General features: G+C 43.7%; 1 protein-coding gene across 4 annotated transcripts in view; it reads right to left on the minus strand.

Moving 5' to 3' along the window:
- The window catches only part of ZBTB25 (zinc finger and BTB domain containing 25), a 55,963-nt gene extending 40,754 nt beyond the window's left edge, over positions 1-15,209 (minus strand). Inside the window, exons 1-2 of one of the 4 annotated variants that reach the window (XM_030812074.1) lie at positions 15,036-15,191; positions 749-928 (exon numbers count right to left, since the gene is read on the minus strand). In XM_030812074.1, coding sequence (XP_030667934.1) covers positions 749-921 — 173 coding nt within the window. In that variant the 5' untranslated portion in view covers positions 922-928; positions 15,036-15,191. Of the gene's footprint in view, positions 1-748; positions 929-6,316; positions 6,739-14,271; positions 14,489-15,035 lie in introns of those variants that run through there. The other 3 variants (XM_003267800.3, XM_030812081.1, XM_030812070.1) reach the window with 3 other exon arrangements.
- Positions 15,210-15,717: the final 508 nt, after the last annotated feature.

The following is a 15,717-nucleotide window of genomic DNA, read 5'->3' on the forward strand; positions in this document are numbered from 1 at the left end:
GGCTCGATCTTGACTCACTGCAACCTCCACCTGACAGGTACAAGCGATTCTCCTGCCTCAGCCTCCCGAGTAGCTGGGACTACAGGCACCCACCACCATGCCTGGCTAATTTTTGTATTTTTAGTAGAGACGGAGTTTCACCATATTGGCCAGGCTGGTCTCGAACTCCTGACCTTGTGATCCGCCCAACTTGGCCTCTCGAAGTGTTGGGATTACAGGCATGAGGCACGGCGCCCAGCCAATTTTAGCTATTCTTATTTTCATTCTTATTTCCCATTATGGATCCTACACACTGAGTTTAATTACTAATGTATAAAAAATTATTATAATTTGGCCAGGCACGGTGGCTCATGCCTGTAATCCCAGCACTTTGGGAGGCTGAGGCAGCCAGATCACCTGAGGTCAGGAGTTCGAGATCAGCCTGGGCAACATGGTGAAACCCTGCCTCTACTAAAAATACAAAAATTAACCAGGCGTGGTAGCAGGCGCCTGTAATCCCAGGTACTCAGGAGGCTGAGGCAGGAGAATCGCTTGTACCTGGGAGGCGGAGGTTGCAGTGAGCCGACACTGCACCATTGCACTCCAGTCTGGGTGACACAGAGAGACTCTGTCGCCAAAAAATAAAAATAAAATTATAATTTTACTTCTTAGTGTGACTCCGTAACAAAGAATTTCCAAAATGATATTATAATAAAGCTTATATAACTCACAATATTAAAAATTCTTATTTACAAAAACACATCCTTACCTTGTTTGGTGAATAAATATCATCTTGAAATAGTTAGAAAAAGCAGCAAGCACCGCTCTGTGGGCTTTGAAGTAAACATCTCCAATTGCAACTGTGCAATCACACAGAAAACCAAATTCTCGCTGCATGTTCAGCTGCTGGAGAAGAACAAGGCTATGGCTGGCAGTGTCCATTGTGGTTCTGAAATAAAGGACAAGATAAATATAGATAGGTGTGTATGTATGTATAAATGCATTACTTTTTATTTTTTATTTTTATTTTTTGAGGTGGAGTCTTGCTATCCCCCAGGCTGGAGTGCAGTGGCGCGATCTCGGCTCACTGCAGGCTCCGCTCCACTGCAGGATCTCGGCTCACTGCAGGTTCACGCCATTCTCCTGCCTCAGCCTCCCGAGTAGCTGGGACTACAGGTGCCCGCCACCTCGCCTGGCTAATTTTTTGTATTTTTAGTGGAGACAGGGTTTCACCGTGTTAGTCAGGATGGTCTTGATCTTTCGACCTTGTGATCTGCCAGCCTCGGCCTCCCAAAGTGCTGGGATTACAGGCGTGAGCCACTGCGCCCAGCCTACTTTTTATTAATACAAAATTGTCTACAGTTCACACAAACCTACAGAGTAACAAGGAGACCTAAATTTAAATGAAATTATTCAAGTTTTCAATCCTATTACTTTCACTGCAAACACGGCTAACACTAAATTCCTCCATTATGACAACTGATATAAACTCTGCTGAACCATAAAATATGACTCTTTTTCATCTGGTAAGAAGACAGCTTGGTATGAGTGACACATGAAGACAGACCTGTCCTTTTCCATCTATGTGAACACAATGTTTCTAATCTTGTTTCCTCATTAGAAAAATGAAAATGAGATACTGATTCCTGCCTCAGAGTTAAATAACTTATGTGAAAATCATGTTGTAATGGAAACTGCTATTCGATGTTAGCTATAAATGTTAATAATATAACAGGGTATCCTGGCTGAGCTAGAGATGTCACTCCTCCTCAGGGATCCTCTGGTGCTCAGGGGATACTGGCTTCCCAACTCTCATCAAATGTTTGGGGGACTTACCATCACAGTAGCTCAGGAACTCTTAAAATAGATGTCAAGCCACATTCCCAATTTACTTGTGGCCCAAGAGCCTCATGAGAAAGAACTTAAGCTGGTGCAGTGGCTCATGCCTGTAATCCCAGCACCTTGGGAGGATGAGGCAGGAGGGTCGCTTGAGCCCAGGTATTGGAGGCCAGCCTAAGCAATATAGTGAAACCTCATCTCCACAAAAAATAAAACAATTAGCTAGGTATGGTGGCATGCATCTGTACTCCCAGCTACTTGGGGGGCTGAGGCAGGAGGATCACTTAAGCCTGGGAGGTCAAGGCTGCAGTGAGCTGTGATCACACCACTGCACTCCAGCCTGGGCAACAGTGAGACTCTGTCTCAAAAAAACAAAAAAACAAAAAAAAAAAAAAAAAAGAAAGAAAGAAAAAAGAAAGAACTTAAACCCTGATCTCAACTGGATTCAGATGCATATTAGAATGTAGGTTCCCAAAGGAAGTAGAAGGCAAGTTGGAACAACTGGGGGGAAGCCTATATGAGGAAGAACATGCAGAATTCTGGCTGAGAAGCCAGGTATAAGCAGCAAAAACATTCAGAAGTGCCCTGGTTTCAGGCAGGTGGCAGACTGTACATGATCTTCTCTACTCTACTGTGGAGAGAGCCCTGGTACTTTAGGCAGAAGGTAGCTGTAGTATAAAGGGCATCATTGGGTGGCCAGGAGAACACCCTTTGAAAGAGCAGACACTGAAAAAGAGAATGAGGTTTCCACACCAGCTAGCCAGACCAAGGTCTAAGGAAGTCAGTGATGTAATGTGGGGTTAGCCGTCTGAAAATTGGCAGTGGCTTGGGCAGCAGACAGCTAAGTGATAGGTAATATAATAATATAGGGGGGCGGGGCACGCTGATCCAGACTTGGGGCGAGGGGCGATACGAGGTCAGGAGATGAGACGGTGAACCGTTCTATAAAATACAAAAATTAGCCGGGTGGGGGCGCCTGTAGTCCAGCTACTCGGAGAGGCAGGAGAATGGCGTGAACCGGGAGGCGGGAGCTTGCAGTGAGCGAGATTGCGCCATGCATCCAGCTGGTGAAAGACGAGACTGTCCAAAAAAAAAAAAAAAAAAAAAAAAAAAAAAAAAAAAAAAAATAAATAAATAAATATAGCTAACATTTTATAATGCTTCCTATGTGTCAAAAATTAGCCAGGCATGGTGGTGCATGCCTTAGTTCCAGCTACTTGGGTGGATGTGGCAGGAAGATAGCTTTAGCCAGGAAGGTCGAGGCTACAGTGAGCCATGATCATGCCACTGCACTTCAGCCTGGGTGGCAGAGCGAGACCCTGTCTCAAAAAAAAAAAAAAAAAAAAAAAAAAAAAGGCAGAATCTATTAAAACTATATATTTAATGTAATGATGTGGAATAACCCCCAAGTAATATTATTATTATTATTATTATTATTATTATTATTATTATTATTATTTGAGACAGAGTTTCGCTCTTGTTGACCAGGCTGGAGTACAATGGCTCCATCTCAGCTTGCTGCAACCTCCGCCTCCCGGGTTTAAGTGATTCTCCTGCCTCAGCCTCCCGAGTAGCTGGCATTACAGGTGCCTGCCACCACGCCCAGCTAATTTTTGTATTTTTAGTAGAGACAGGAGTTCACCATGTTGGCCAGGCTGGTCTCGAACTCCTGACTTCAGTTGATCTGCCTGCCTCGGCCTCCTAAAGTGCTAGCATTACAGGCATGAGCCACTGTGCCCAGCCTAACAAACTAAAAATTTGTACTGACAATTTCAGCATGTGAAAAACGTGTCTTAGAATCAATGAAATGGTTCAAATTGAAGCATCTTAAACTAGCCTGATAAATTGTCTCAAAAAAAAAAAACAAAAACCAAACCCTCAGATCATAAACATTTTCACCAGTTCTTCCCATTACGTTTAACTACTGAACCATAGGGAAATGAGACATAGCACACTAATAAACCATCCATACAGGAATCTTATGGTTAATGGTCTGTTGGTAACAGTTAAATTCTTCACTTATTCAACAGATATTTTTGAAGAGCAATTTAATAAAGAAAAAATGTGTAAAAGCCTGCATTGTACAAGGCATGGAGACAGAAAAAAATGACAAGATGCTACACTCAAGATTACAGGCTCACAGGAAAGATAAAACATCAAACCATAATTATAATATGAAATAAATGCATTCAGTAGCATAGAGCAGTTAGAGAACATGCTATCAGAGGGAGATAAACACAGGCAACTTGATGGGAAACAAGGCCAGGCAGAAAAAACAAAATGAATAAAATTACTGGGAAGAATATGAATAGTTAGATAATAGAAGGATTCAGTTTGGCATAGAAAAAAAAAACAAAGTAACAAATAATGAGATGTGGTCAGCTCACAAAGGATACTGAATATATGACTAAAAAGTAGTGTCGTGTTTGAAATGAACTATGTAAGATGTTTGAGTAAGAACAGCATGATCATTTACCTTACTCTGTGGGAGGGAGAACAGAGCGTGGTAGTTAAAGCTTGAACTAAAATCAGACAGCTTAAAATTTTAGCTCTGCCATTTACTAGCTGCGTGGTCTTGGCAAGACACTTAACTCTCTGGGCCTCCATTTCACTTATAAAATATGGATAATGACAGTATCTAACTTATAGGTTATTTGAATTTAATGATATAATGCACTTAGAAATAGTGGGCCCACAGTAAGTGCCTAATAAATACTAAACATTATCATCATCACCATCATTAGGTGTGAGCCAAGACTGCTCTAATAGCAACATATAAAAAATATTAGCAAGGGAAAAGGCATGGAGAAAGAAAAGACTGGCTAGGAGCCTACTATGATATCAAAGTAATCGCAGTGGGAATGAAGGAAGGAATACAAGAGATACATCAGACACAAAACTGACATGACTTGTCACCACAGAGATCAAATCAAAGGTGAGTCTCAGAATTCCAGCTTGGGTAACTGGAAGAATTCATCCATTCCTTCAGATCACATTTTCAGAGTAACTGCCATGTGGTAGGTGTTGATATAAAGGCAGAGTTCCAGAACATTAGAGAAGAAGTACAGAAACCGGCTTGATAAGAGGTTCTGAGACCCCACCTCAAAAAAAAAAAAAAAAAAGAAGAAGAAGAATAGGGGTTTCACTTCAGACACTGAGCTCCAAGTGTCTACCGGATATCTAAGTAGAAATGTTGTGATCAGCAGAGACAAGAAGCAGGACTGGGCTCTAGAGAGAGCAGAGCCAGAGAGGGAGAAGAGGCCTCTGAAACGACAAGGCTGAAGTAATCAAGTATGAAAATAATAAAGTAGACTAAAAAGTAGAATGAAATAAGAGGGAAAAAAGCTAAGAATGAATCTTTGGAAAACAGAAAAGACACAATAAGACAGAGGAGGAGAAATAAGAAAACATCGTCATTGAGGAAAGGCAATGACCTTGCAGAAAGGAGGTGGCAATGGTGCAAAATACTGAAGAGAAATATGGGGGTGAGGCCCATTACAAACATGTCGAGTGTACTGACCAAAAGATTCCCGGTAACCTCTGACAATAGTACAGGAAAGCAGCAAGGGCCAAATATCTGACTGCAGGGGATATTAGAAACCAGAGGCTAGGCCGAGCGCCGTGGCCCACGCCTGTAATCCCAGCCCTTTGAGGGGACAAGGTGAGTGGACCACTTGAGGCCAGGAGTTTGAGACCAACCTGGACAACATGGTGAGACCCCGTCTCTACTCAAAATACAAAAATTAGCCGGGTGTGGTAGCACATGCCTGTAATCCCAGCTACTTGGGAGGTTGAGGCAGAAGAATCACTTGAACCCAGGAGGCAGAGGTTGCAGTGAGCTGAGATCCACTGCACTCCAGCGTGGGCAACAGAGCGAGACGCTGTCTCAAAAATAAATAAATAAAAATAAAGAAACCAGATGGTATAAAGCTTAGACACAGACATGACAGGACAGGACATTAAGGGAGCTGCAGATCAAAAGAAGACCCAAACACACCTCTTCTGTTTACATATGAAAGAAACCTGGAGTAATAAACTCTGAAACTTACATAGAGCACTTAAGTTTACAGAGAACTTTCATATACAATAACTTATTTCTCTACTTCAGATTACATAATTTCTATTAATCTATCCTCAAATTAAATGACTTATCTGTCATATCTGATCTGTTAAATCTATTCGATTGTTTCAGATATTGTATTTTCAGATGTAAAATTTTCATTTCATTCTTTTTTAAAGTTTCTAGTTCTCTGCTGAGATTTCTTATTTGTTCACATATACAACATTATTTTGCTTTACATCCTTGAGCACAGTTATAATAGCTGCTTTAAATCTTCTCTGCTAAATCCAACCTTTGGCTCATTATGGGGTCAGTCTCCACTGATTAGGGTGATAGTTTCTGGATTATAGCCTAGATATTGTGATTAATACAATTGACTCTAGATTCTGTAATATTCTTCCAAAGAGTGTTTGTGTTTCTGTTTTTGCAGACAATTACCTTAGCTGGACTTAAACTCCAAGTTCTGCCTCCCCTGTGGTGGACAGCAGCTGAAATCTCTGCTCCTTTAGCCTTAAGTGTGCTGTTTGGAGGCTGCTCCACACATGTACAGTTCAGGGGTTTGCAAGAAATTCAAGCAGAGTTTATAAACAGTGTTTGGGGTTCTGCCACTCCAACATTCTTTCTAGGATTTTCTCCTGCACTTTCCAGCTGCATGATCACTGTGAGCTCTGTCCTCTTTTCTTCAAGAGAGATTACAGGTCGTTATTACAGTTGTAGCCACCTCTTCATATCACCAGCTGGGACCTTATGCCAGTCTAAAAGCCATAAAAACGGAAGCTTATTCATTGCTGTTCTCCTCTTCCAATTGCAGACCTCAGCCTAGTTTTTGTAATTCTCAAATGCCATCTAGTAATTTTTAAAACTTTTATCAGCTGGGCACAGTGGCTCACACCTGTAATACCAGAACTTTGGGAGGCAGAGGTGGGCAGATCACCTGAGGTCGGGAGTTCGAGACCAGCCTGACCAACATGGAGAAACCCCGACTCTACTAAAAATACAAAATTAGCCAGGTGTGGTGGCACATGCCTGTAATCCCAGCTACTCCGGAGGCTGAGGCAGGTGAATTGCTTGAACCTGGGAGGCAGAGGTTGCAGTAAGCTGAGATCACGCTACTGTACTCCAGCCTGGGCAACAAGAGTGAAACTTCATCTCAAAAGGGGAAAAAAAAAAAAAAGGTTTATCAAGTTTATAGTTATCTGCAGGAAATTGTCCTGATAGGAACTATTCAACCATTACCCCCTCCCCCAACATTTTTTTTTAAATGAAAGCAATTTATTAGAAAATAAATAAAAGAATGGCTACTCCATAGGCAGAGCAGCCCCACTCAACCATTACTGTTTATCAGCAGTTATAAAAAGCTGTGGTCTCAAGATCCACTCACACTCTAAAAAGTATTACAGGCTGGGCGCGGTGGCTCATGGCTGTAATCCCAGCACTTTGGGAGGCCAAGGAGGGCGGATCACAAGGTCAGGAGTTCAAGACCAGCCTGGCCAACATGGTGAAACCCCGTCTCTACTAAAAATACAAAAAAAACCAGCTGGGCACAGTGGCATGTGCCTGTAATCCCAGCTACTCGGGAGGCTGAGGCAGGAGAACTGCCTGAACCGGGACCTGGGAGGAGGAGGTTGCAGTGAGCCGAGATCACGCCACTGCATTCCAGCCTGGGCTATAGAGCCAGACTCTGTCTCAAAAAAAAAAGTATTATAGATTGTGAAGAGCTGCTGTTTATATAGATTATATTTATCAATATTTACTATATTCAAAATTAAAATAAATTTTAAAATATTTAAAATAGCAATAAACCCATTGCATATTAACATATTTTTTCCTAAAAAATTTTTCATAAACAAGTGAGAAGGGTGATATTTACATTTTGCAATCCTCTTTAATATCTGGCTTTAACAGGTACAGCTGGACTCTCTTATCTGATTCTGCATTCAATTTGTTGTCATATGTTGTTTTGGTTCAAGTATATTGTAATCTGTTCTTACATAAGGGAGATCCTTATTGACCCATGAAACCTCCAGTGGCTCCTTGGACTACACTTTGAGAACCACTGCCCTACACTATCTTTTTTTCTTTCTTGTGAGGTAGTAGAGCAGGTACTATCAGCTCTGTTTTATAGCTGAGGAACCACAGGCTCAGAGAAGGCAGGAAACATACCTGAAGTCAAACAACTAGCTATTAAATGGTGCTGATAATACATCAAGACTGAGTTTAAACCCAGGGCCCTTTCTTCAAAACCCCATCTAGAACTTTCAACACTTATACTGTTGGCAGATTTTGCAAATATGTTGAATCAAATAAGGGAGTAAACTTTTCAAGTGTATAAAATGAAACAAATTAAAATCTATTAAAAAAAAACACCAAGTACACATGAGGTGCATTCAAACTTGTTTTGCATAATTGGAGATCTTTGATGTTGTAATATACCAGATTTTACTTCAAATCAGTAGCCCCATTCCACTGAGTTATTAGAACATTTTCTAATACAACCTACTCCGCAAATTATTAGCTAGACTTTTTGTATGGCCTTGCTCATCATTCTTTGACCGTCTATTTTATTTTCTCTAGTATGTGAAATAGCTAAAGTTTCCCATGAATACAGAAAGAGCTTAGAAGTTATATTTGAGAATTTCTGGTGATAATTTTAAGATGTAAGAGAAATTATGGAAAAATAAAGTATCATTTTATTATACTTATAAATACCGGAACCAAAATATAAGAGTGCTACATTTTTAAAAGTTTTATCTGTTATCAAAGTGATACATTATCATAATAGTTTTAGCATTGACATTTAAAAGATTACAAAAACCTTCTTTACCTTCTAGATTGTAGTAACTCTGGATTACTTCAAATTAAGATGGAACAACTTTATTACTAGTATCTATGTTTGTTTAAAGCTGGCTTGATATTCTATATATATATATTTGATTCTTATGTATTTAGAAAAATCTACTGTACCAGACTGGACTCTCAGATCTATGGTAGCCAGCCTGATATCCTGGACTACAGAGCTCTTCATTCTCTCAGGCTGTAAGAATCCTTAATAAAAAAGGAACAAAAAGAGCAAGACGACTGGTTCTGTAGGAAAACAGTCTTAGATATTTTCTCTGTCAGTGCTTACCACTGAGACTTTATGATGAATTTTCATTCAGACAAGGAGACAGGAAAGTTGGCAGAGGAATATGTACATCTTTTTTGAGCTACTTACTCACGGCTATAAATACAAAGGCAAAAGCAAAACATTTCAAGTGCCATATGATAAAAGACTTTATATAGCGACTAACTTTTTAATGGAACTTTCACATGACTGTAGAGGTGTGACATTTAATTATGTAGAGAATGAAAGAATGTTTGTAGAAATCATTTTATCCTGAAACAGAGGTTCTTATTGCTGACTATACTGTAAAACCTTCTATGCAGAGCTGTATTGGTGTCTGAGTCCCAACCCAGGCTTAGCCCAAACAGAATTGAATTGCTAGGGGTGAGGCACAGATTCTTTTTTTTTTTTTGAGACACAGTCTCGCTCTGTCGCCCAGGCTAGAGTGCAATGGCGCGATCTCAGCTCAATGCAATCTCCGCCTCCTGGGTTCAAGTGCTTCTCCCTGACTCAGCCTCCTGAGTAGCTGGGATTACAGGTGCCCACCACCACGCCTGGCTAATTTTTGTATTTTTAGTAGAGATGGGGTTTCGCCACGTTGGCCAGGCTGGTCTTGAACTCCTGACCTCAGGTGATCCGCCTGCCTTGGCCTCCCAAAGTGCTGAGATTACAGGCGTGGGCCACTGTTCCTGGCCAGATTCTTTCTTTCTTTCTTTATTTTTATTTTTTTTGAGACAGAGTCTCACTCTGTTGCCCAGGCTGGAGTGCAGTGGCGTGATCTCGGCTCACTGCAAGCTCTGCCTCCCGGGTTCATGCCACTCTGCTGCCTCAGCCTCCTGAGTAGCTGGGACTACAGGCATCCGCCACCACGCCTGGCTAATTTTTTTGTATTTTTAGTAGAGACGGTTTCACTGTGTTAGCCAGGATGGTCTCGATCTCCTGACCTCATGATCCACCCACCTTGGCCTCCCAAAGTGCTGGGATTACAGGCGTGAGCCACCGTGCCCGGCCCAGATTCTTTTTTTAAAAAGCTTCCCAGGTGATTCTAACGTGACCCCTCAGTTAAGAATCACTGCCTCAGAACACGGGACCAAGGAAACCCAAGAAATTATTTCACACTCTACAATTACATTGATACTTAAGAGACAATAAAAACCTTCTTTACTTTCTAGATTGTAGTAACTCTGGATTAGTTCAAACTAAGTAAGATAGAACAACTTTATACTAGTATCTATAAATAAACAATTCCATAGGAGTGTTCAAAGTGTGGAAATTATGTTGACTACATTAAATGAACAAATATCAACAACTGTAATTCTAATTGTAACCTTTAAATATTGGCCAGATTAAGAAACAAAAGTGCTCCATGGCCGGGCACAGTGGCTCACTCCCAGCACTTTGGGAGGCCAAGGCAGGTGGATTACCTGAGGTCGGGAGTTCGAGACCAGCCTGACCAACATGAAGAAACCCCGTCTCTACTAAAAATACAAAATTAGCCGGGTGTGGTGGCGTATACCTATAATCCCAGCTACTCAGGAGGCTGAGGCGGGAGAATGCTTGAACCCAGGAGGCAGAGGTTGCGGTGAGCTGAGATTGTGTCATTGCACTCCAGTCTGGGCAACAAGAGTGAAACTCCATCTCAAAAAAAAAAAAAAGAAAAAGAAAAGAAAGAAACAAAAGTGCTCCTAAACTGGCAGGATGGGCATGGGTGGGGGGGTGGAGGAACACACTATTTTCAGACTTCTTTTCAAATAGTATTTAGGAAAAAGAAATATTTACTCTCTTACTCCATTACACCTAGATTGGATTTCATAACACCTAAAAATGATATAGAAATTCTAAATCTGAAAATACTGTTTGAGGTAAAATCTGCTGTAATTCCAGACATCTGCTTATTAAGATCTACTGAGAATGTTAGCAAAGAGGGTATGAAGTGGAGGTGGTAGATGAAACAGGAAGAGTAGTTATGCTCTAGAAACCTTTAATGGAACTGGGAAACGTTAGTTTGGGGCCTCCTGCCTGTTGGCAGACATAGCCAACCTCCAAGCACCTCTAACTCCCATCTAACCAACATTACATTGTAGGATGCCTGATAAAGCCAAGCACACAAGAATACTAACAACAGTAAGCACAAATTGTTAATAGGCCTTTAAAAAAAATCAGAACCCGGAGGAAGAAAGGAAAAGTTCTTCTTAGTCCATTAAAGACAGACCAAATTTCTAAAAGAAAAAATAAGGTACTCAAAGGACAGGAGAAAGCTGGAAAATTATAATGCTAGTACAGACCTAGAATACAGTACAGGCAAGAGTAACTAAAACTTCTGGATACAAGTAAACCAATACTTCTTTCGCAATGGAAGTATACTCCCATGAACACATTACTCAAGTGGGCTAATAAAACCTTTTGCTTAAAGTGCTTGGAGATTTCAGAAAAAATAAAACATCCATGCATGACTGATTTGTCACCAGAGAAGAAATGAATTAGAAAAATATCAAAAAAAGGCCGGGCGCGGTGGCTCATGCTTGTAATCCCAGCACTTTGGGAGGCCGAGGCGGGTGGATCACGACGTCAGGAGATCAAGACCACGTTGAAACCCCGTCTCTACTAAAAATACAAAAAAAAATTAGCCGGGCGTGGTGGCGGGCACCTGTAGTCCCAGCTACTCAGAGAGGCTGAGGCAGGAGAATGGCATGAACCCAGGAGGCGGAGGTTGCAGTGAGCCAAGATCACACCACTGCACTCCAGCCTGGGCGACAGAGCGAGACTCCGTCTCAAAAAAAAAAAGAAAAATATCAAAAATAACTGAACACTCTAAGCACTTTTTCTCCCAATAAAGCAAAAAAAAAAAAAAAAAAAAAAAAAGAGAGAGAGAGAGAGAGAAAGAAAATTCCTGCTAGCAAAGGGAAAGCAGAAGGGTAAATAAATGCCTGTAATCCCAGCACTTTAGGAGGCTGAGGAGGGCGGATCACCTGAGGTCAGAGTTCAAGACCACCCTGGCCAATATGGTGAAACCCTGTCTCTATTAAAAATACAAAAATTAGTTGGGCGTGGTGGCAGACGGCTGTAATCCCAGCTACTTGGGAGGCTGAGGCAGAAGAATTGCCAATAAGGGGGAAAAACTCAAATGTCCATGGATAGTCAAATGGATAAAGAAAACATGGACCAGGCGCAGTGGCTCACACCTATAATCCCAGCACTTTGGGAGGCCAAGGTGGGCAGATCACTTGAGGTCAGGAGTTCAAGACCCACCTGGCCAACATGGCGAAACCCTGTCTCTACTAAAAATACAAAAATTAGCCAGGTGTGGTGGCAGGCACCTGTAATCCCAGCTACTCGGGAGGCCAGAGAATCGCTTGAATGCAGGAGGCGGAGGCTGCAGTGAGCCGAAATTACACCACTGCACTCCAGCCTGGGTGACAGAGGTAGACTCTGTCTCAAAAAACAAACAAACAAAAACCCCAGAAGTATAAATAAATTTAATCAATAATCCTGAAACTGATGTTTGCTTCAAACACTTTCTTCTTCCTCCTCTATCCCTAAGCAGGTTCAAGTAGCAGTATCTTTCCTTTTTTAGGGAGAATAATACTATTCTGGTTATTTTCAAAACCTATTATTATAATAAATACTATATGCAAGGCCTTGTGCTAAGTGCTCTATATACATTATCTCTTAAAATCCTCACTGTGATGACTAATGTATTATTTTCATTTCCATTTTACAAATGAAAAATCCTAAGCTTAAGACACACAATCAGCAAATGGTATAAAGTGGAGATAAAAAGCCAGGTCTGTCTCCATAGCCTGTGCTAATAAACTGGAGCAACATTTTCTTAGCTTTCTCTTTTTAAAAGACTGAAGTTCACATGCTATTTGGAATAAATACGCAGAAAAGGGGCACAGGAAGTGGTGTAGAAAGAAGCACTTTATAACTTATCAAGATAAGAGCACCTGCACTGCTTTTTTAAAACAAGGAAAAACCCTGCAATAATATAAAACCCCCAACTCTTTTCTGGCCCTGTTATTGCTAAAATGGACAAGTTGGTCAGGCACCACCTACGGACCATAGCAAATAAATCACTTTGGTTCAGTGCTGGGGAGGGCATTATGCAACACTTCCCAGCACAGCCCTGGCCAGGATATTTTACGGCCAAGGCACCTCCTCCCCAGCTAGACAGCCTGGCTCCTTCATATTCCCCTCAGGAGGTAGCGTGGAAGCTCACAGCTCCACTTTGTAAGGCATAGAGGGCAGCTAAAAGTCCTGCTTGGCCTCTCTGGGCAACCACAGGCGCCAATAAATCAGCCACAGGCGATTCTCTCATTCCCTTCCCGGCTGAAGCAGGAGCAAGATATAATGCAAAAGAGCACTGATTGGACTTCAGAGATAAGCGATCTAGGCTTAAATTCTATTGCAAATGACTGTATCACCACAGCCCCGGTAATAAGCCTGTTTCCTCAGGCTTGTAACATGAAGACAGTACCATCTCCTTTTTGGTAAAGACACAAAGTTCATCTACTGAAGCAGCTAGTATGATACTTGGCCCACTGCAAGTACTCACTAAACAGCGGCCAACTTGAGCAGAATCCATCTCTACTACATGCAAATAAGACATTCAAGGTAGGACTGGACAAAAAAGGTGTTAGCAGGTTATGTGGGTTCCTTTCTGCTTTCTTCCTGACCATACCTTGATATTTCACTGATTGCCAGCTCTCAGAACTAATCTATTCCATGTCATATCCCATCAGTGTTCTGTTCCCTATTAAGGAGTTGATGTCCGATAACGGATTCATGATTTACCCTTAACTAACATATCCAGATTGTTAAAGAAGACTTTGATGCCTTAACCTAAGGAAGCAACCAATGCTGCAAATAATAGTTATTCTTGAAGAGAACAGCAATGAAATTTTCAGGGGTGGCTCGGGGGTGTAGGCTTTTAGTTCCACAAATACACCATAGGCAGCCTACCTCACCTAGAAATACTATCAAACCCACACAGTGGCCATGCCTGACTTCTCCATAACCTGAATCAAGCCAAGTATAATGACCTCCGCCGGATACATTCTCTACAGGTGAGTGGGGTAAACTGGCACTGTGGTCCTGGCATGGTGGACAGTGCAATCACCAAGGTGTCTGGAGCCGTGGAGTCTTAGCTATCAAGAGGTGTAGCTAGCTCCAGCTACATCACGGTCTTCAGGCCTGGTGTCTTCTCTGTAAAACGAGAGGGATGAAACAGATTTTCTATAAGGCACCTCTCGGCTCTAAAATTTAAGATTCCAAAGTGTACTTTACACACATGACAGAATCTTGTGAGAGGATCAACAGCTCTGCCAGAAGGACTTGAGTCTCAAGAGAAAGAATGCCAAATGTAATCCCTTGGGGTGATCCCGGCTCTAACTGTTGAAACATGCTAGGTGCCGTCAGGTTCCAGGTACTACGTTGTGCTATGCGCTGCCTCCGCAACTGATAACACCTGATTACTCCAAATACTGAGTGCCAGAGAAGACGGTGACAAGATGGGTCAAGCTTCAAAAGAAAAACCGGATTTGCTTAGAACAAGATAAACATAATTTGAAGACAGAAAGCGGGGGGGGATGTCTTCTTCCCCTAGAAACTAGGTAATCACAAGCTGGGAGTGGAAACAGTAGCCGCAGCGTCCTCCCAGCATCTGGAAAGTCGCCCGCTCGTAAGAGGGGTCGGCGCCACCCGAGGGAGGCCGCAGGCCTATTGGGGTTTCCTTCTGGGGGTCGCACCCGGACCCGCGGCCGGGACGGCTCTGCATCTTCGCGGTACCCCGTGTGCCACCCTGAATCAGGCCCCGGCGGCCGCTCCTAGGAGCAGTAAAGGGTGGTTCTGGGTATTGCCGGCCCAGCGCTCACTCGCGGATGTATTTTCCTCCTGTGCCCTGCCTGACATCTCAATCGGACCAAAAACACCCCTCTCCCCAGCTACTTGCATCTGTCCCGCGACCGGTGCAGCTGCAGGCCGCCGCCCTGGGTGGCTCGCGGCGGGAGGGACTGAGCCCGGGGCAGCCCACAGGGGCAGGGCCGCGTCGCTTACCCAGATGCCGCCGCGGCGGCAGGCCGACTCCTCCGTGCAGGAGGGGCGGGCTCCCAAGCCGCGCACTGCAAGCAGCGGCGCCCGCTCACGCACTTCTCGGCCGCCTCTCGCGCGGCTTCCCGCGCCGGCAGCCCGCGATGGCCCCACGTGACCGCGTGTCTGGTAGCAGGGAAACCAGGGCGTCAGGGCCGGGGTGTGCGTGGGTGCGTGCGTACGTGCGCGCTCTCCCGCCCGCCTCAGTGGCCGGGCGGGGGTCGGCCCGCGCTCTGAGCGCCGCCGCCACCACAGTTCGCAGTCGTGACTCTGTAGGCGGAAGCATAGGGACAAGCCTGAGCGTCACAAGCTTCCCACAAACAACCGCGTGACCCGGGGACTTTCCCCAGAGTGTGCAAAAGCACAGGCACCCCCTCAGTTCTGGGGTGAAGGTGGGGGTGGGGAAGGATGCGCCCGCCTGTTCGCTGGGGAAGGGATGAGGGCGCGGGGCCAGGGAGGCCGAGCCGCGGGAGCCTGGGTGGAGAGGCGGACTGGGCGAGGTGGGGCATGGCGGGGGAAGTGACTCAGGGCCAGAGGCGGACAGGCCCACAGAAGGTGGGGTGGGGGGGGGGCGCGGGGACTAGGCGACCCTGAACCGACGGGACAGGGCGAGGTTGCCGGAGCACTCGAGGCGGACCGCGAGTGACGG

This window comes from Nomascus leucogenys, chromosome 1a (assembly GCF_006542625.1).
Source record: "Nomascus leucogenys isolate Asia chromosome 1a, Asia_NLE_v1, whole genome shotgun sequence".
Taxonomy (NCBI): Eukaryota; Metazoa; Chordata; class Mammalia; order Primates; family Hylobatidae; genus Nomascus; species Nomascus leucogenys.